The 22301-nt window shown below is 41.0% G+C and overlaps 1 protein-coding gene across 1 annotated transcript in view; it reads left to right on the plus strand.

The window, feature by feature from the left end:
- Positions 1-22301, plus strand: part of LOC126267292 (3-ketoacyl-CoA thiolase, mitochondrial-like) — a 51120-nt gene that overhangs the window by 17853 nt on the left and 10966 nt on the right. Inside the window, exons 2-4 of the mRNA XM_049972368.1 lie at positions 11150-11316; positions 14842-14973; positions 20941-21205. Coding sequence (XP_049828325.1) covers positions 11150-11316; positions 14842-14973; positions 20941-21205 — 564 coding nt within the window. The remainder of the gene's footprint in view (positions 1-11149; positions 11317-14841; positions 14974-20940; positions 21206-22301) is intronic.

The following is a 22301-nucleotide window of genomic DNA, read 5'->3' on the forward strand; positions in this document are numbered from 1 at the left end:
CACAGAGCACATTTAAGCAATCACTCTTCCCATACTTTGTACATGAATGGAATGAGAGAAAGCCATACTAACAGGTATAACGGCACGTACCCTTTTTCCTTGCATTTCACAGTGGTTTAAAGAGTATTAATGCAGACGTGGAATGTAGCTTGTGGTAGTTTGTTCTCCAGAGTTGCAGAACTACAAATTATTTTTATGTTTGAAATGAGTGTTGAGGTTGGAAATAATAAACAATAACATCATGAATTATGTTCTTATTTAGGTTTCGAGTATCAACAACAACACTGGTGATATGCACCAAACTATCTCACTGCATCAGGCCAAAACAATACTGAGCCATCTTGAAAATATGCACATTTGTAGCTGTCCAAGAGTCTGCTTGCTACAACAGCCAATAATGTGCCAAAACTATCTTCACAACTATGCACCTTCATCTGAAGGTGGCTTGTGGCGTCATTCCCATTCCCACTGCCAGAATTGTGGTGTATCCTTATAAACAGAATTAAGTTTCATACAGACCTACAGGATATATCACAATTAGTTGTGTAAATGCATCTCTCTGAAAGTACAAGATATAGAAGCAAAAGAGTCTCAGCAAACATAGGCCCACAAACAGACCATTTGCGAGATAATTGCGACTTTGTGGTGACTAGCCACCGCTGACTTGGTGCAAATGTCATCCCAGTTAGGTAAAGGTAACAACATTATACAACATTAAGAAAAGTTATGACATACTTTGGTAGAACTGCAGTTGAGTTGAAGGAACATGACAAAACTACATGACAGTACATGAAGTTTACAGGATGTGTTCAAAGTGTCATCCTTGTACCTCGGTGCAGACCTATACCCATCACTGTAATGAATTTCTGAATGTTTTAAAAAACACCTGGATCATTTTGAAATTCTTGACAGGCATTAACAAGCCTCTGCCCTAATTCTTCTACTCTATTATGCAGAGTGATGGCCCTAAACACAGAAATTCATGGCGTTAATATCAGGTGACCTTGGAAGTCACAGTAAGGATTCTCCTCACCCAATCCATCTTCAACATATATATTGGCGCATTAGATGTTGTTCCACCACAGCAGCAAAATGTGCCATTGCCCCATCATGCATGTACCATATTATCTGACATTGCTCTAAGGTGTATCCTCAAGCAATCCTGCGAGATGATGTCAGAGAAATGGAAGGTAATTCAGTCCTTTGAGCTTTCAGGTAACATGTGTGAACCAATAAGATGATCACCTAGTACCCCTGATCACATATTCAATAAGAAATCTCACTGATGCAGAGACTTAAGCGCAGCATCTGGGTTGGAGTCTAGACAACTCCAAATGGGAGAATTGTGATAAATAAACACACCACCATGAGTGAGCCCTGCTCCATCTGTAATAAAATATTGTTACTGGACGTAGAGTTTCCTACAACTTGTTGCAACCACTGGCAGAACGTTAGTCTAAGGCCAAAGAGCACACCTAGGACACTGAACTCACTGGAGGTGGTGCAGGTATTTGTGTTGTGATGCAGTAGTCACCAAATACTACTGTGGCTCATTCCAGGAATATGTGTGGCGAATGTCTTCTTGGAGGTTGCTGGGGAGTGTTCAACAGTTTCCAGCACCCCATCTTCAAGCACAGGAGTAATTTGTGCAGGTCTTCCCACTCCCATACCATATGCAAAGCTCCCAGTTTTTCAGAGGTGCTGATGCATCCCTATAAATGTTTTGACTCTTGGGCTGCTTCTTGATGCAAGTGTGCAGCCTCCCACACACTGTCATTAGCCCTGCCATACATGTAATGCATATATGCATACTCCTCATCATTTTAATGTTCCATGTTAGCACCAACATTCATACAACACAACACATGCTCCACAAGCAACTGGCATGAGGGGCACTCACTGCGTACTGTGTTGTCATATCCACTCTGTTTACAACTCCACTCTCGAAAGCTTAAACTGTGTAAAGCAGAGAGTGGTCTGTTACCTTTAAAATTTTTATTCAACGAATTCCCAAGATTAATTTTACAACAAATATTCAGCAGATTTATGTGCCACAGTTTAAATTTGAATTACACAATGTAATATCTGTACTGTTCAACACCAAGGAGAACTAGAATTTTTATTCAAATTTTTATCTAACAAATCCCCAAGATTAATTTTACAACAAATATCCAGCAGATTTATGTGCCACAGTTTTACTGTTCAACACCAAGGAGAACCACAAACAAATTTCAAAATTAAAAAAAAAATTTAAAACAAAAGATCAAAATTCGCAATTTTATAAAAAGTGATACATGCTGGGTATCCCAAAACAATAACAATACACTTAGTAAAACACTTTGAAATACAGCTAAGACCAGTTACAAAAGGAGTGCAGTGCAAACACAACAAGATAGAAGAATACAGTAATTACTCTTATATGGAACTTATTTCAGATTGTGCACACCAGCTAGTCACAAAAGCAACTTCAACCAACAAACTATCTGACAATATGTGACAGATACCAAAACACCTCCAGGTACCACAACTAGCCACAAAAATTTAAAATTCCTTAAGTAACTTAAAATTTATTTTTAGAGGAGATTCACTGGAACACATTACAGAAAAGAAACAATCTTATGGCATACTTAAGTGAAAAGGAACCAAACCAAGAAAAGCAGACTAAAAAACAAATACATGATGGATATGCTGCCACTAACTATGCGTACATGCAGAGACAACACGTACAAAACATGTGCAGTGTGCTGACCAATGTCTCTTGGGCAGAGGCAACGTAATTTTATTAAGAATCTGCAGAACACACAGTAATTAAAGGTCAGCCTAGTAATGGCAAGAAATGTTGCCCTAGAAGTTGGTTATTGGGCCAATGGTGGGAGCATTTCCAAAATGGCTAAGTCTGTAAACTGTTTTCATGCTGCCACAGTTAATGTATACCGTACATGGCAACATGGTGGCATCCAAACTCGGCATTCAGGCAACTGTGGTGCACCACAGGCCATAGAGGATAAGTGTGAGCAACTGCTGTGGAGATGTGTACAGGCGAATAGGTGTGCAACTGTTGAGTGGATGGCCACGCAGATGAACCATGAGGGTACCAACAGTGTCTCCTCAATGAATGTTCAGCAAACATTGCTGTACATGGGTCTCTGCAGCAGGCACCTGATTCATCCACCCATGCTGACTGCTGTTCATCAGTGATAAAGGCTAGAATTTGCACGCTAGTGCCACAGCTGGACATCCTCTGAGTAACAACAGGTAGCCTTTTTGGACGATAGATGGCCATTGATGTGTATAGTATGAAACATCCGAAAGCTAAAGCCTTGTAACAATTTTCAGAAGGGTCCAGGCCAGAGGGCATTCCCTTGATGATCTTCTCACACTGGAAGGTTTAATGGATCAACACACATATGCATTTATCCTCGGGAAGTATTCTATCTCCGCATGCAGTTTGTTTCTCCTCAGCATGATGGCATCTCCAAGCAGGACAATGCAACATGTCACCACACATTTCGCAGTGCACATGCGTGGTTCAGAGAGCACAAAATGAGTTTTCTGCTCTCTCCTAGCCAATAAACTCCCTGAATTAAACCTGGTTGAGAATCTGTGGAACCACCTCGATCAGGCTTTTTGTGCCATGGATCCCCAACCCATAAATTGAGCGCAACTGGAGTTGGTATGGTTCCACATCTGTGTCTGTACCTTCTAGAACCTCACTGACTTTCTTCCTACATGTCTTGCAGTGGTCCTCGCAGCAAAAAAAGTTTATTCAGGTATATGGCAGGTGGACACATGAGACTGGACAGTGTACAACATACTTTCTGTCTCCAGCTTATTACAATTAGGAAACAATCCAATTCAGATACAGCTTTTTCTGAGAAATATGGACTATAAATATGACAGGTCTTTGGGTCACTCACTAATAGGATAACTGAGTGATGAACCTCACAATTTCAACTGACAACAGCTTGGCCATGACCTTCTTGGCACCTTTGTTTACCATCCAAAAATACTTGACAAATATTTGATCTCCTGGTTTCAAGGAAGTGGGCCATTTCCCCACATATAATGTTGAGCAAGCTTCTCATGACTAATTTTTAGGATTTTCTTTGCCCATTGTCAAATTTCTTGGATTTGTGCTGTGCCAACCCTCTCTGGTAACAGATCACTTAGGCCCATTGACTGGAAAATGGTGAATTTAGCTTGAAGGCAAAAATAAGGGTAGCTGGAGAACCTGGTGCACACCATGAGCAGTGATACTGAATGTATAACTTAACCAATGCAAGAAAGTGTACCACTTAGTGTGTCATCTTGGTGGGAAGTGATCAACACTGCTCACAAATTTCCATTAAATCACTCTACAAATGAGATGTTTGGGTAGTAGGGGGTTTTCATAGTATAGGCTATCCCCATTTGAAAAAAGAAGTTCATAAATGCAGCAGAAGTAAAGACTGTCACATTATCTGATACAATGGCACTAAATGGACCAGATATTCCATAGATCCTTTTCAAACACTTTATGGTTGTTGGTATGCTAATGTTCCTTGTGGGGAGAAGCCAGCAAAATTGTGTACACATATCTTCATATGCATACACGAATCAGTTTTCCTCCTTTGATCTAGAAAATGGGCCAACATAGTCAATACACATTTTGGTCATGAGGATCAACTCAAATTTTGGAAGACAGCAACCCCCACCAGGTATTCTATGTTGATTTACTAAGGCAACAAACATTGAATTCCTTTACTAACTTCTGAATCAGCTTGTCCAATCTTTTTCGAATAAACCTCTCAAGAAGCTTCAGTCTGGTGTTAAAAGTTATCTAAGCAGCCTTACGCTGGTGTTTCATGAAGATTCTTAATTTCACATGACACCAGATCCAATGACAACTTTTTTTTTTTTTTCTTTTCTTTTTTTGCGTTGATGTCCTTGGGCTACCAGCATAAGACATTATCTTTTACAAGATATGGCTTAATGGTCTCTGCCTTTCTTAAATTCATTTTAATATGGGCCACCTCGGAGTCTTTGTCTTGTTGCTGAGCAATGTCCCTAAAAAGGAGGGGTAGCTCCTTCAAAATTGGGCATACCGCTTTCCCCAGTTCAGTTGCAATTACTTGCACTTGCTCACCATTATAAGTATCTACCTTGCTTTCATCACTGAACATTTGGCATAGACTGTCCACAACAGGGGAAAAGGGATGCAGTTGGGAGATGCCAAATGATACGTTGCTTTGGTGGGAAAATGTTTTTGCACCAATCCTGAGAACTACACACATTGGCTATCACCGTGATGACAAATGTATATGACTTACATTTTGAAACAGTTCCACAATTTCCCTGTTTGCCACACTTAACCATATCCGCCTTTCTTTCTGTTACCTAAAAAAATATTGTCCTTCTAGTAGTTGGACATGTATGTCAGCTGTTCAGGGAGGGAGGGGGGAGGAATATCATAGAATATAGGGATAAACTTTCCAATACTCCAAAAAATTCAGGTAAACTGTTAGGGAATATTAATACCTAACTACCCAAGAAATGCTGAGAGAGAAATTATAATGATCAGCCCTGATATAAAATACAATTAAAGAATAGCACAGAGGAGTATACTATTTTTCAGTTGATAATAAAAAATATTTTAACCTGTCTCTTTATAGAGACATACCTTCATCAAACAGTAGATTTATATCGGTTGATGAGACACAGATAATCAATTTCTATGACTTTTGAAATATATTAAATAAATCTGTTTGATGATGGAAGTAAAATCCTCCAACAAATAGTATGAAGAATTATAAATGTGACTGAGTATGGTAATTTGTATTTTCAGTTGATATTCATAACACTCACAGTGAGCCCTACGCCGAAAATTTTGAATTTAAATCTGTTGTGATAGTGCCACGACATTTAACAGTGCCGCCACGACAGTACGCACAAACGGCGATAGAGGCGCTCCGCAAATCAGATGAGCGCGGGAGCGCCACCTAGCTACGAACGGCACCGGCCGCATGTCACGGCACAGCAGTCGAATACGAGAGACTGAGTTGTAATCATGTGATCAGCTATTGTTTCTAAGAGAGAGTGTGAAAATCCACGCAATTATTGTGATTAAAGGTTATAACACTTTTTGGCGACGAGGTCGGGATATTTTCACCGCGTTGTGGATTTGCGTGTTCGTGACGGGGCAGACATGGAACAGCTTATGCAAGCGCTCATTGAACAACAAACACAGCTGACGGCAGCGATTCAGGCGTTGTCGACGTCGCTTACTCATCGTCTGTCTTCCTCTTCTCCGCCTCCATTCCCTCCTTACGACGAGGCCGCTGAAGACTGGGAGAATTATGAGAAGCGTTTGCGGCAACACTTCTTGGCCTCCGGCGTTGTCGACGCTCCTATGTGTAAGTCGTTATTTCTATCTTGGATTTCCCCTCGGGTCTATCAGCTGCTATCTCAGTTAGCCCCTCTGCGGGAACCAGCCTCCCTGTCCTTCCAAGAAATGTGTGACTTATTGTCTGCCTATTATCGAACAAACACCCACGTCGTTGCCGCCCGCGTGGCGTTCTACCGGTGTCGTAAACAGCCCCATCAATCTTACCGGGCTTGGGCGGCGGAACTACATGGCCTGAGTAGGAAATGTCAGTTTGTCACGGACACTCATCACGAGTCTTATGCGGATTCAATGGTTAGGGATGCTATTCTACGGCTTGCTCCTGATAAAGAAGTTCGGCAACGTGCCCTACAACTGCCAAACCCGTCGTTGTCGGAAGTTCTAAGCATCGCTCAATCCTTTGAAGTGTCTCACGCTGCTGGCGCGCAAATAGACGCGTGGTGTGATGTAGGCGCTGTACAGTCAACTCTCGACAAAGACAATTTGCCTGTTGCACAGGAGAACGAAGATGTGGCGGCGGTTCACTCGCGTAAACAACGTCGCGTTGGGCCGCAACGCTCGCAGCGAAACCAGCAACCACAGAAGCCGGTTCGTTCCGCGCTTCCTTCTTGCCCCCGTTGTTTCGTACAGCACGACAGGGCAGCGTGTCCAAAACGTTGGGCCACGTGTAATTCATGTAGGAAAAAAGGCCACATTGCTTCTGTGTGTCAGTCCCATAAAGTTCCTGTCGACGAGGACGAGGCGTCGGACATGGATGTTCACTGTGTGCTTTCTCAAACAAATAAGTTGTTACTGTTCGTGTTCTGAATAAAGACATCCGCATGCAAGTGGACACTGGCTCTGCAGTAACTCTCATTAATTCTCGCACGTATTTGGCGTTGGGCTCCCCTCCTTTGTCTCCAGTTACGCGCAATCTGAGGACTTATAATCAGCAGAAAATTTCTATCATGGGCCAGTTTGATGCTTCCACTGCCTACAAGTCTGTTGTTCGGCCCCTCACGTTTTATGTGGTGGATCATGCGGGCACTGAAAACCTGTTCGGTTATGATGCTTTCCAGTTGTTTGGGTTCTCCATTGATGATGATGTGCACCTCATATCTGAGGACATTCCGTATCAACAGCTTGATGGATTGTGTTGTGAATTTTCGTCCGTGTTCTCTGCTGGTCTGGGTTGTGCCAAGGATTTTGCAGCCCACATTACTCTTAAACCTACGGCTCGCCCTAAGTTTTTCCGGGCACGCCCTATTCCAGTGGCGTTGCGTGCACCTGTCAAGGCTGAGCTAGACAGGTTAACAGCTTCAGGGATTCTCCTTCCGGTTACCTCCAGCGAATGGGCATCGCCGATCGTGGTGGTTTCTAAACCAAACGGGAGTCTGCGATTGTGTGGTGACTTTAAAGCCACTGTCAACGCTCAGAGCGTCATTGACACTTATCCTCTTCCTCGTCCTGAGGAGTTGTTTACCAAGCTCGCTGGGGGCCAGTTCTTTTCCAAACTTGACTTATCGGAGGCGTACCATCAGTTGCCGTTGGACGCTCCTTCCAAGGAATTTCTCGTTATCAACACTCCTTGTGGGTTGTATCAGTACCAGCGATTACCATTTGGCGTCGCTAGCGCACCGGCCATTTTTCAGCGGTTTTTGGAACAGCTCACGGCTTCCGTTCCCGGCTGCATAAACTATCTGGATGACATTGTTGTCACGGGAGCCTCCACTGCGGAGCACCTTCGTAATTTACGTTCACTGTTTCGGGTTTTGCATTCGGCTGGGTTGAGGTGCAATCTGGACAAGTCACAGTTCTTCCAACCCTCCATTGAGTATCTTGGTTTCCAGTTGTCCCGTGAGGGCATACGCCCTCTCCGTGAGCACGTTGCGGCCATTAACGCTCTACCCCGGCCGTCTACGGTCAAAGAACTTCAGGCGTTTCTAGGCAAGATTGCTTATTATCACAAATTCATTCCATCCGCAGCAGCGGTAGCTTATCCTCTGCATCAGCTGTTACGCAAAAACGTCCCCTTCTGTTGGTCCGACGGGTGTGAGCAGGCTTTTGTCCGCCTGAAGGCTCATTTGCAGTCGGCGCCTTGTCTTGCCACATTCCGTCCGGGTCAGCACTTGGTTCTGGCGACTGACGCGTCACAGTATGGCCTAGGGGCTGTTCTCGCCCATCGGTATGAGGATGGGTCGGAACGACCCATTGCCTATGCTTCCAAGACCCTCAACGAGGCGCAACGGCGTTACTCTCAAATCGAAAAGGAGGCGCTCGCTATCATTTATGCTCTAAAAAAGTTCAGCGTTTTTTTGTATGGTTCTAAGTTTCACCTCATCACCGACCACAAACCGCTGGTCTCTGTTCAGCCCCTCGGCGTCACTTCCGGATAAGGCAGCTCACCGCCTGCAACGTTGGGCCTTATACTTGTCTCGTTTTCATTATGAGATTCACTATCGCCCCACGGCCCAGCACGCAAACGCGGATGCATTGTCGCGATTGCCGATGGGCCCCGACCCTGTTTTCGATCGCGATGAACTCCTCTGTTTCCACATTGATGAGGAAGAACGTCGTGCAGTCGAGGGCTTTCCACTTACAGGTTCGCAGGTCGCGTCAGCTACTGCGCGGGACCCGGTCCTGCGTCGGGTGATCGGTTTTGTTCAACGAGGTTGGCCAGACAGGACCGGGGGCCGGGCATCGGATCCCCTTCGCAACTACCATGCCTTGCGCCTTCGCCTGTCTGTTCGTGATGGTGTTGTTCTTCTGGCCACGGATGGCGCATCTCCACGGGTCGTGGTGCCAGCCTCTCTTCGCAAAGATGTTCTCAAACTGTTGCACGGAGGCCATTGGGGTATTTCTCGGACTAAGTCCCTGGCCCGCAGGCACGTTTATTGGCCCGGCATTGATTCGGACATCGCCCATATGGTTGCTGCATGTGGCCAGTGTGCTCAACAACTGGCGGCACCTCGTACAATGCCCTCTCCGTGGCCTGATCCAGCTCAGCCATGGGAACGGGTGCACGCCGACTTTGCTGGCCCCTTCCTCGGTACTTATTGGCTACTGTTGATTGACGCCTTCTCGAAGTTTCCATTTGTTGTTAGATGTCCGTCGCCCACCACTGCGGCGACGACGCTGGCTTTGTCCAAAATCTTTGCGCTAGAAGGTCTTCCATCCACGATCGTCACGGACAATGGCCCTCAGTTCTCTTCGCAAGCCTTCCGTGATTTTTGTACTGGACAAGGGATTCATCATGTTACCGCACCTCCCTTCCATCCGCAATCGAATGGGGAGGTCGAGCGCCTTGTCCGCACTTTCAAATGCCAGATGAAAAAATTCCTTAGTGATTTTTCCACAGATGACGCCCTGCTGCAATTTCTGAGTTCTTATCGCTTCACGCCTCTGGGTGATCGCAGCCCTGCTGAACTCTTGCATGGCCGCCAACCGCGCACTCTACTGCACCTGCTTCACCCTGTCAGGCCTTGTACTGTGTCCCCTAGTGCGGGAAAATACTCGGTGGGCGCCGACGTGTGGGCACGAGGGTATGGATCTCGCCCTAAATGGATTCCAGGGGTGGTCAAGGCTCTTCGTGGCCGCCGGCTTTGTGAAATCCGTACGGGCGACGGCACGGTTGTTCGCCATTATGACCAGATGCGCCCACGAGTGGTGGCCACGCCTGTGCCACCGCCCCATCCTTCGCCTCCACCAGCTCGAGACGCCAGTCCTGTCGCTGCTGCCGATCTACCGTCTGTGTTGATGCAGCCGCCGTCGCTGCCGCTTCCAAGTACTCCGGAACCGGCCCCAGTCGCGACGCCGCCTTCTCCGGGACCCATCTCGCTGGAGCACACTCCCAGGTCAATGACACCTATGGATGCTGCTCCGGAGTTTTCACCCATCATCTCATCCAGGAGGCACGTTCCTCGCACGAGCTTCCGTCCTGGACATTTTCGACCATACTCCCGTGTCTCTGCGCGGGATCTCCTCGGGGCCTCACAAGAGGCCATGGATATCTCTGCGCTGTCCATGTCTCCAAGGAAGTGAGTGTTTATTTTTTTCAAGGGGGGAAAAGTGTTGTGATAGTGCCACGACATTTAACAGTGCCGCCACGACAGTACGCACAAACGGCGATAGAGGCGCTCCGCAAATCAGATGAGCGCGGGAGCGCCACCTAGCTACGAACGGCACCGGCCGCATGTCACGGCACAGCAGTCGAATACGAGAGACTGAGTTGTAATCATGTGATCAGCTATTGTTTCTAAGAGAGAGTGTGAAAATCCACGCAATTATTGTGATTAAAGGTTATAACAAAATCAACACTTCTTGTTCTTTTTTTTAATTGCTGAAAAAAGAAGTTCAGATTTACTAACAAATATCTCTTTGAAAGCACAAGGAAATTATACTCCATGTTCATTAAATGGAAGTACATTCCACACATTAGATTTGTTTTATGAATCAGTCAGACGCAACACTACCACCATTCATACAGGCTGTACACCAACTCAAAAGAACTTATGAGAAATATAAATACAGCAAATTTGTAGCACAAAAATCATGAGTGAATAAGTAAGCCTACTCTCCAGTTTACAGGACACTACATTATATACTGCACAACAAGAGCAATCTTTGGGTCATTGCTACCATTTAATATAATAATTAGCGTAGATGTAGAAAAGGACATGCTTCTAATGCAATTCATAAGTTGTTTCCCTGCATTGCATTTAACAATAATACATATAGTTAACAATGGAAAATTGAATAAAATAAATTATCTCAGATTTCTTCTCACAGGAATATTCATTGTTGGTGCCAAAAGAACACCATTTGGAACTATGGGTGGGAAATTTGTTCAAAAGAAAGCGGTAGAGCTCCAAACAGTAGCAGCAAAAGCAGCAATGGAAGCTGGAAACGTCAAACCAGAACAGATAGATTCTACAGTAATTGGACATGTTCTGTCTGTAAGTGTTCAATGCTTGCAAAGATAATTTATTGTGCCTCGTGGAAATACGCATGTGATTATAACTTGTCATTACCATATTAGCAAAAAGTTAAATACATTTTCACAAAAATTTAAACTTGCAAATTAATTTCAGAGTAAGATGAAAATGTTGATTTCAAATCTCCAACTTTTATATTTTTTTTTTCTTATTTGTAAAGAGATGGTGATAGGTATTGGGGAGGGGAAGCAAAAGACAAGATAAGAAGAACTGTCAAGGTCTTAGATAATAAGACAGAATCTCATGCAAAGCTTAAGAGAAAATCAAATGTAAATTTTTTGCAGTTGGATTTGAGCTACTCTTATTACTGTCAATGTTACTCCTTGCCTCTTACTACTGTTAATGATACTCCTTGCCTTTTACTGACTAATGAAATGCAGCATGTTTGTATAACATCCAACTGAAGAAAGAGCCTTGTTTGAAAAATTCTGAAAAAGTATCAGCTGCCAGTTCAATGTAATTACAGCTGTTTTTGAAAATGTGGCTCCTAATATCTGTCACCAATACTGTCATTTTACACCACTGTTTGTGAACTGCCCTTTACAGCCCCAGACTTTGAAATGACTATCAGTGTCAGTTGAAACCAGTTGTCAGTAATAAAAAGTTGTGTTCCAGGCGATATTTGTTCATTTATTTGTCTTCAGATCTCCTCAAAACAGCTTAGCTTTCTTGTTTTCGTCTTATCTTCCCTGCACACTTTTATAAAGAATTGAAATCCATTTGAATCTTAAAATACACAAGGGATCTATAACTGTTATCTTTTCAAATATTTCTATCGCTCATAGAGATAGATAAAATTGATCATTCTTATCTTCTTCAGTCACATTTTGAAGTCTCAAAGCTCAAGTATGACAGCAATTATCATCAGTGTAGTAGTCACTGACCTAATAGTCTTTTCCCATAACTTAAGGTTTGAGTGTGGTTCTCATCTTTGGACTCTTGTAATTCAACTGGACTATCCACTGTACTTTTATATTCTAATGAATTACTTATCAAATAGGTCTAGCAACAGATATAACAGAAATTTGATAATTCTCTTGAACTGAGCAACAGACCTAGTGTCTGCATTGTGTATCTCACACAGACTATTAGAACAAAGTAAGAGAGATTAGGAATTGTATTGAGATATGCCCATCATCATCATCATCACCTTCATCATCATCTCATCACCTTGGCAGGTCATTCCACGATATTTGAATGGTCAGCTGACAAGGCTTCTCCATGAATTATGGTTCTTACACTTCTCTCCCTCTTCGATGTTGTCCCATATATGTCATCTCCCCCTGATGTCAGGTTTCACCATATTCTTATACCTTAGTGTTGGTCTTTCATCTCTGAGTTCCAAGTCACACTCTAATCCTGGTAGTCTGTTAGAATTCACATGTCATATATGTCCACAACATCTCAGCAAATGTGAGGTTATTTTGTCTCAAAGTCATGTCACTGTTACCTTCATTTGTCTTCTGCCTATTATCAGACATCCTTATTTCAGATTGAATCACTCCATGTCACATGCTCTGTATGAAACTCTTCTAATTGCCTGAATTCTGGTAATGTATTTACTTTCAAGGTTCATATTTCACAACCATATAGCAAAATGAACACGCAATAGGTTTCATAAATGGCCCCCTTACATTTAAATGGTGCTTTGTTATTCTATATTAGATCTTTAACTGTTTGATAGAAGTTATTGCTGCTTGAATTCTGTGAGTAAGATCTTTGACTATAGAACCAGTATTGGTGAGAAAATGATAGGTCACCTGTAGCTGTTTCCTCTCAATTTCAACATATCCCATTGGTTGCCTGTGTTTTTTCACATCTATCACCTCACTTTTTTCCTGGTTGAAGATGAGGCCATATACTTCAGCAGCTACTGCCTGAGAGTTTGTTTGACCTTGAATGTCTTCTTTAGTCACCCCACAGACATATCTCATCAGCAAACAATATGGATTTCATTTTTCCGTCCCCAGGATTTGGTATACTTTTGTCTGGATCTTCTATGCTACAGTGACAAAAAGAAGAGGAGCTAGAACAGCTCCTTGCCTTAACCTCATTCCAAATGTTTAGGTCATTCTCAAGGGTGTTTTGACTTTACTATGTCTTCATACAAATTCTTCGTCCTGTGTACCATGTCAGCCTACGTTCAAATTTTCTTGGGCATTCTGCATACCTTTTCTCCTGTTTCAAGCATCAAATGCTTTCTTTAATTCAAGAAGGATAACCACTGGTCTCAGTGATGTTCGTAGTATTTTACCATTTATTGGCAGAAAGCAAAAATTAAATGAGTTGTTGATTTTCCCTTCTTGAATCCATACAGTTATTCCAAAAGATTTTCTTTAATAAGGAGTCTGATCTTATACTCTATCATTCTTTCACAAAGTTTATCCTCTCGAAATCTGAAAGTGATATATCTATAGTTGCAACATTTATTTCAATTCCTCAAAAGTTCAGATTATGATGCCCATTTTGCAGTCCGTGGGTACATTTTTCCCCACCTACATACGCAAATGTAGGATAGTGTTGCTGAAATTGGGACAAAGTTCGCTGCACCAGTGGCTTTCAAAATATTGATGTAGATGGATATCAATGCTATAGGTAGACATAACTATACTTCACAGTGATGCCCTATCTTCTTGACAGAAGTGTCTTTATTTTTTGCCTACACAGTGATTCTCAATATACGCTGACATGGAAACAGGGGAATGTTTCTATTTATGTGTGTGTTATCAGAAAGGAGAACCAGAAATCTTCAACGCCCTTTCCATCTCTCTTCCACCAATTCTTCTCCCTCTATGACCAAACCCATGGTAATAAAAAATATAATAAAAATAAAAAGAGCCTTGTTTTGAATAAAAGAGAAAATAATAATAAATTTTTTCTTAATTATGGTATTATAAATATTTATCTCCACACTGATAAATTATAGAAAGTTGCAATAGAACACTATCTTTAAATTGTTGCAAATTTATTTTCATCAAGTAAAGCAACATTGGCACAGCATCATAAAAAGGCAGAAGCAGACACTTAAACTGAAACTGCTAGCTTTCAACGGGTAATCAGCATTGTAGGCAGTCAGATGCACCAAGAGTCTGCATCAGTTACACACATGATGAGAATCTCAGGAGTAAAATAAAAGAAAATATTCTGATAATAATTTAAAAAATGAAGAAGATAAATTAGAATATAGGTAAAATCATGGGGATATCCACATTTGGGTTTTCTTAGAGTTCAGTTTCAGCATATCAACCTGAAATGTAATAATATGTGTAAAATCTGTAGTAATTGTAAAATATGTAGTTGAATGTGCAATTGTAGCAATTTGTTTTAAAAATAAGAAGCTAAAAATAGTCATACAGCTTTAACTGTGCATTTCAAATTACTAGATACTTCTAATTTAATTTTATTGCATAGGGTAAGAATATTATATATATTGGCATATTATGTTCAAAATTGTATTACAGATGATGAACAAATCTTATTTTACAGGTTTCATCAGCAGATGGAATACTGATAGCTCGACATGCTGCTTTATACAGTGGTGTCCCAATAGACAGGCATGCCATGAGCATAAATCGGCTCTGTGGATCTGGTTTTCAATCCATTGTCAGTGGTGCTCAGGTAAGATGATGTTTATATTATGCCCTAGACATTTGTAGAAATAAGAAACTAGTATATTTTATGGGCTCTAAAATGAGCAACGAGAATTTGTGTAATGTAGAGAACTGAAAAACTTGCACAGACTTCTACATGCTTTCTTTTTTGAGTATATTTATTCTGTATGTCAATTCACAAGTAATGATAAAAACCAGTCTGAAGTAAACTGCAGTAGGCTTGTACGTAAACAGAATAGAAGACACAAAAAAATGTAGCCTTTGCTTCTTTGTGTAAGTGGATTTCTATATTCTAATAGAAAAGTCTTTAATGAATGCCTACTAGTGCAGTGCAAGAGGACAGGATCCCAGAAAATTTCTTTGTTACCTTCAGCTGTCAACTGACTGATGTGCAGCACACAGAAACACACAACAGAAAACCATTTTTACCAGCTTTCCAGCTCTTGCTCTTTGTCTAGTAAACTTGTAGCAGTACACACACCCACATACGACCCCACAGTCACCCAAACTCACACATCCATGGCCGCAGTGAGACTCACTGTGGCTACAGGTGTATGTGTTATGTCTGTGATGTTGTGTGTGTGAATGTGTGTACATCTACTAGAGAAAGAGCATGAGCTTGGAAGATAGTATAAATAGTTTCCTGTTGTGTGTTTCTATGAATCACACAGTCAGATATTGGTGACTCATTGCGTTTCCTTTATGTTACATATTATTCCACCCAGGAATTTTCACTGTTGTTATTCATTGTTACCTTTGTACTTCACTAATGAAACCAGCAATGCTCCACAATTGCTTAATATGTATGGGAATTGGATATACATCCTGGACTCCTTCCTGCCTGCTCTCTGCCCATTTCCTCCTCCCTTCTCCCTTTGTCCATTACCCCCTCTCCCCTTCCCCCCTCACCCCACCACTCTCTCTGCCAATCTCCTCTTCCTCCCTCTCTATGTCCATTTTCTCCACCCCTTCTCTATTCTCTTACCATGTCTCTGATCTTGAGCCTTGTTTACTGCTATTTTAAATGAAACCTTGACTGGGAACTGATGTCACTTATAATGAACGGGAAGATCGGTTGTAATAATTGATATATGGGGTATGAGAGACACCTCTCCAACTGCTGGATCCGTGACAATAATGGTTTCTATGCCAGTGTTGTTGTTCCCCCCCCCCCCCCCCCCCCCCCCCTGAACCATGGATCTTGCCGTTGGTGGGGAGGCTTGCGTGCCTCAGCGATACAGATAGCCGTACCGTAGGTGCAACCACAACGGAGGGGTATCTGTTGAGAGGCCAGAAAACGTGTGGTTCCTGAAGAGGGGCAGCAGCCTTTTCAGTAGTTGCAGGGGCAACAGTCTGGATGATTGACTGATCTGGCCTTGTAACACTAACCAAAACGGCCTTGCTGTGCTGGTACTGCGAACGGCTGAAAACAAGGGGAAACTACAGCCGTAATTTTTCCTGAGGGCATGCAGCTTTACTGTATGATTAAATGATGATGGCGTCCTCTTGGGTAAAATATTCCAGAGGTAAAATAGTCCCCCATTCGGATCTCCGGGTGGGGACTACTCAAGAGGATGTCGTTATCAGGAAAAAGAAAACTGGCGTTCTACGGATCGGAGTGTGGAATGTCAGATCCCTTAATCGGGCAGGTAGGTTAGAAAATTTAAAAAGGGAAATGGATAGGTTAAAGTTAGATATAAAGGGAATTAGTGAAGTTCGGTGGCAGGAGGAACAAGACTTCTGGTCAGGTGACTACAGGGTTATAAACACAAAATCAAATAGGGTTAATGCAGGAGTAGGTTTAATAATGAATAGGAAAATAGGAATACGGGTAAGCTACTACAAACAGCATAGTGAACGCATTATTGTGGCCAAGATAGATACGAAGCCCACACCTACTACAGTAGTGTAAGTTTATATGCCAACTAGCTCTGCAGATGAGGAAGACATTGAAGAAATGTATGATCAAATAAAAGAAATTATTCAGATAGTGAAGGGAGATGAAAATTTAATAGTCATGGGTGACTGGAATTCGGTAGTAGGAAAAGGGAGAGAAGGAAACGTAGTAGGTGAATATGGACTGGGGCAAAGAAATGAAAGAGGAAGCCATCTGGTAGAATTTTGCACAGTGCACAACTTAATCATAGGTAACACTTGGTTCAAGAATCATAAAAGAAGGCTGTATACATGGAAGAAGCCTGGAGATACTAAAAGGTATCAGATAGATTATATAATGGTAAGACAGAGATTTAGGAACCAGGTTTTAAATTGTAAGACATTTCCAGGGGCAGATGTGGACGCTGACCACAATCTATTGGTTATGACCTGTAGAAACTGCAAAAAGGTGGGAATTTAAGGAGATGGGGCATGGATAAACTAAAAGAACCAGAGGTTGTACAGAGTTTCAGGGAGAGCATAATGGAGCAATTGACAGGAATGGGGGAAAGAAATACAGTAGAAGAAGCATGGGTAGCTTTGAGGGATGAAGTAGTGAAGGCAGCAGAGGATCAAGTAGGTAAAAAGACAAGGGCTAGTAGAACTCCTTGGATAACAGAAGAAATATTGAATTTAATTGATGAAAGGAGAAAATAAAAAATGCAGTAAATGAAGCAGGCAAAAAGGAATACAGACGTCTCAAAAATGAGATCGACAGGAAGTGCAAAATGGCTAAGCAGGGATGGCTAGAAGACAAATGTAAGGATGTAGAGGCTTATCTCACTAGGGGTAAGATAGATACTGCTTATAGGAAAATTAAAGAGACCTTTGGAGATAAGAGAACCACTTGTATGAACATCAATAGATCAGATGGAAACCCAGTTCTAAGCAAAGAAGGGAAAGCAGAAAGGTGGAAGGAGTATATAGAGGGTCTATACAAGGGTGATGAACTTGAGGACAATATTATGAAAATAGAAGAGGATGTAGATGAAGACAAAATGGGAGATACGATACTACGTGTAGAGTTTGACAGAGCACTGAAAGACCTGAGTCGAACAAGGCCCCCGGAGGAGACAACATTCCATTGGAACTACTGACGGCCTTGGGAGAGCCAGTCCTGACAAAACTCTACCATCTGGTGAGCAAGATGTATGAGACAGGCGAAATATTCTCAGACTTCAAGAAGAATATAATAATTCCAATCCCAAAGAAATCAGGTGTTGACAGATGTGAAAATTACCGAACTATCAGTTTAATAAGTCACAGCTGCAAAATACTAACACGAATTCTTTACAGATGAATGGAAAAACTAGTAGAAGCCGACCTTGGGGATGATCAGTTTGGATTCCGTAGAAATGTTGGAACACGTGAGGCAATATTGACCCTACGACTTATCTTAGAAGCTAGATTAAGGAAGGGCAAACCTACGTTTCTAGCATTTGTAGACTTAGAGAAAGCTTTTGACAATGTTGACTGGAATACTCTCTTTCGAATTCTGAAGGTGGCAGGGGTAAAATATAGGGAGCGAAAGGCTATTTACAATTTGTTTCTGAAGAGAAATTTGTTAACATCGAGTATAGATTTAAGTGTCAGGAAGTCATTTCTGAAAGTATTTGTATGGTGTGTAGCCGTGTATGGAAGTGAAACAAGGACGATAAATAGTTTAGGCAAGAAGAGAATAGAAGCTTTAGAAATATGGAGCTACAGAAGAATGCTGAAGATTAGATGGGTAGATCACATAACTAATGAGGAAGTATTGAATAGGATTGGGGAAAAGAGAAGTTCGTGGCACAACTTGACCAGAAGAAGGGATCGGTTGGTAGGACATGTTCTGAGGCATCAAGGGATCACCAATTTAGTATTGGAGGGCAGCGTAGAGGGTAAAAATCGTAGAGGGAGACCAAGAGATGACTACACTAAGCAGATTCAGAAGGATGTGGGTTGCAGTGGGTTCTGGGAGATGAAGAAGCTTTCACAGGATAGAGTAGCATGGAGAGCTGCATCAAACCAGTCTCAGGACTGAAGACCACAACAACAACATGCCAGTGTTTTGCAATTTTAATCCACAAATGTATAAGATTACGAAGTCTTAAATGATTCAGATTCTGTAGTAGTCTTATAACTGTAAGCCATTAATACAACTCTCCCGTTGTCAATAAAACTGACAACAAGGAGACAACTTAGAGCACATAGTGTGTACAGCTGTAGGTCCAAAATATATACAAAGAGAAATAATAATATGAAAGAAACAATTGTCGAATGGTTTACATGCCCTCTTATAGTAGTTGAGACTAACTGCAAGAAAGAAATTGAAACCATACATTTTCACAGTAGTATGACTTAGCCATATCTTATCTGATTAATTAGATCTAATAATAGAAAGTCTATATCACTAGAATAGCAGTAATGATGTTCTTTGTTAGCAGGTCTCCATTCATATACTGCACTGATAATAATTGTGCTTTGCAGTTTTCAGTTTACTCGTGTAACTGAGCAAGAAGTAGTACTGTAACTTGAGAAGCAGTTTGTTTTCCTTGCTTCCACCCCTCCCTCCCTCGCACCCTCCTCCCGTGGTAATGTCATTTGCAGTATTATTTTCACATAACTTATAAAAAATTACATATCCGGAGTTAATTTTTAATTTCCTTTCATTACTGGCAACATGTATGTATAACAGCGGAAACAAAAAAAATTCTGCAGTAGAATTCTACATCGAATCATGTATAAAGCTATGTTTCCCAAATTAGTAAGAGCTTATGCTATTTCCTTTTTGATTCATGATGCAAACAATCACTTTTTGATTGAAAAAGTTTAAGTTTACTCACTTAAAGGCTAATCCAATAACAATGACAAATTTTAATTTAAAAAATAATTTACTCTGATTTATGAAGTTCATCAGGTCTAGAATCATTGTGAATATATAATTTTTATTACATATACATTTTTCTCTTATTTTATGACTCCAAAAAAGCTTGAGTAAAGGAATCAACTTTAATAAAAAAAATATTTCATTTATTTATTTGTTGTTAGCCATCATTTGTTGAAAGAGGCAATTTTACAAATCAAATTCTATAACGTATTTAACAGTCATCATCTTAGTGTTAGAAATTTGCTTTATAGCTCTCAAATTGAAGTGGTGCACTTGGAGCTGGTAAGTAAACTATAAAGACTCTATGTTGTACAAATGCCAATATTTGCATACCCTTAAACAATTCGTGGAATACACAATACTGAATTTTTATTTCCTTCTTAGCTTAATTTTGACAGTAGGTGACAGGTTAGAACAATGCATGGGGATGAGGAGCTTTGCTATGTACATTAAAATTCCTTAACACCATACACACACTTACCAACTAACAACTTATGAAGGTGGTCATCAAAAACGTCACTGGTAAGTCTTCCATTGATTGTGGTGACTTGTTATATAGCTTCATGCCATTCCAATAAAGCAAAGAATACTGGAATTACTTTTATCTTTTATGTTGTGTTTACAAATTACAATTTTTGGAAATAAGCTTTCACGAGAGCAATGAATGGAAATATATTGTCATGTTTTTTTACTGTGAAGAAAGTGAATGAATTTATGGAACTTTCTCCAAAACTAGTGATGTTTCAGAGGACTCAAATGTCAGTAGCAGATTAAACATACTGTATGCATAGTAAAATGCTTAACCTGTTAAAAAAATGTTGTATCGTTACATATTATTTGCATATATCAATTTTATAGTTTTTGACAGAGACCATCCAGCAGCAGCTCGTGAATGGCGTAGTCTTAGTAATACAGTAATAATGTATGCATGAAAGTAATAATGTCCTTGAGGAAATCTAGCATGGTGTGTGGTTACTGACTGTGCAGTATTGATACTGGTATCTGTGACAAAATTACGCAATGGCTGTTTCAGTCGCCCTAGAAAAGTAGTCCCTACAACCATAGTTATCAAAAACTGAATCAATATCTTTTAACAGCACATAAGTGTCTTGAATTAATTTTACTGTATTGTCCACCAATGTATTAACATCTCAAATAATTCTCCTTTAGAGCATACTTGTGGGTGAATCAAAGGTGGTCTTAACTGGAGGAGCTGAAAATATGAGTCAGACACCATATTTTGTGCGTAATGTCAGGTTTGGAGCACCTCTTGGAACCAAAATTGAATTTGAAGACTCCTTCTGGGCTGGTCTCACAGACACATATTGTAATTTAAATATGGCTATGACAGCGGAGAACTTAGCTGTAAAGTATAAACTAACCAGGGAGAATGTTGATAAGTTTGCTCTTCGATCACAGATGCTTTGGAAGAATGGTAAGCCTAATCAGCAGCCTAGTACTTTTGGTGTGTGTGTGTGTGTGTGTGTGTGTGTGTGTGTGTGTGTGTGTGTGTGTGAGTGAGAGTGAGAGTGAGAGTGAGAGTGAGAGAGAGAGAGAGAGAGAGAGAGAGAGAGAGAGAGAGAGAGAGAGAGAGAGAGACCGACTTTATTTCTCAAGTACAGCAAAAAATTGAATGGGGAATAAATAGATAGAGAAGAAAATCAGCAGTATTATTTTCAAAGAAACTATCCTGAGATTTGCCTTAAGGGTTTTGAGAAACTACGGAAAACCTAAATCTCAGTAGTCAGACAGGGATTTGACCCACTGTTTTCTTGAATGCAAGTCTAGCATGTTACCACCATGTCTTCTTCATAGTTAAAATGCTTAAGCCTATGAATGATCTGGTATGCAATGATATGATTTTCTTAATGTTACATTGGAATAAGGTCAACACTTCTAAAACTTGTACCACGTTTAATCATAATAATTTTATACCATTCCTCCAACTGAGTTAACATGGTTGTTAGCTGTTAAGACACACATGAAAATGCTTTTGCTATTTCCTAAACTGAGGGCCACGTTGAACAATTTTCCCTATTCAATCCACTACTCCTGTACATTCCAGCACACTCATTTGGGAAACACACAAATAGGAAAGTCAGATCTGTGATAGAAACACAGACAGATATAGATCTTTATTTTGTACTGGTATGACCATTATGATGTTTTCAATCACACGTAATTCCCTTAGACAAATCTAGGCCAATAACAGCCAAAATCTATTGCTGAAAATGTTGAACATCAAGGACCTGACTCACTTGGACTTTCAGTTTTCAACATTAGCACTTTCAAACTCAACAGATAAAAACAGCCTCTCTGACATCTTCCTTTTTACATTTATCTTTAGTGTTTTCTCTGTCTTCCTAGCACTTACAATCTTTTCATCCTATATTTTCTTATAAATATTCTCTAATTAAAATGTTTATAATTATCATGTTTTATACATCTTCTGTGTTTGAAGGTACATGCTTTTAACATGGGCTAAAGACTTTACAAGATTTGTATCTGTGACAAGATTTGTGAATATCTCT

The sequence above is a fragment of the Schistocerca gregaria genome, chromosome 4 (genome assembly GCF_023897955.1).
Source record: "Schistocerca gregaria isolate iqSchGreg1 chromosome 4, iqSchGreg1.2, whole genome shotgun sequence".
NCBI classification, from domain to species: Eukaryota; Metazoa; Arthropoda; class Insecta; order Orthoptera; family Acrididae; genus Schistocerca; species Schistocerca gregaria.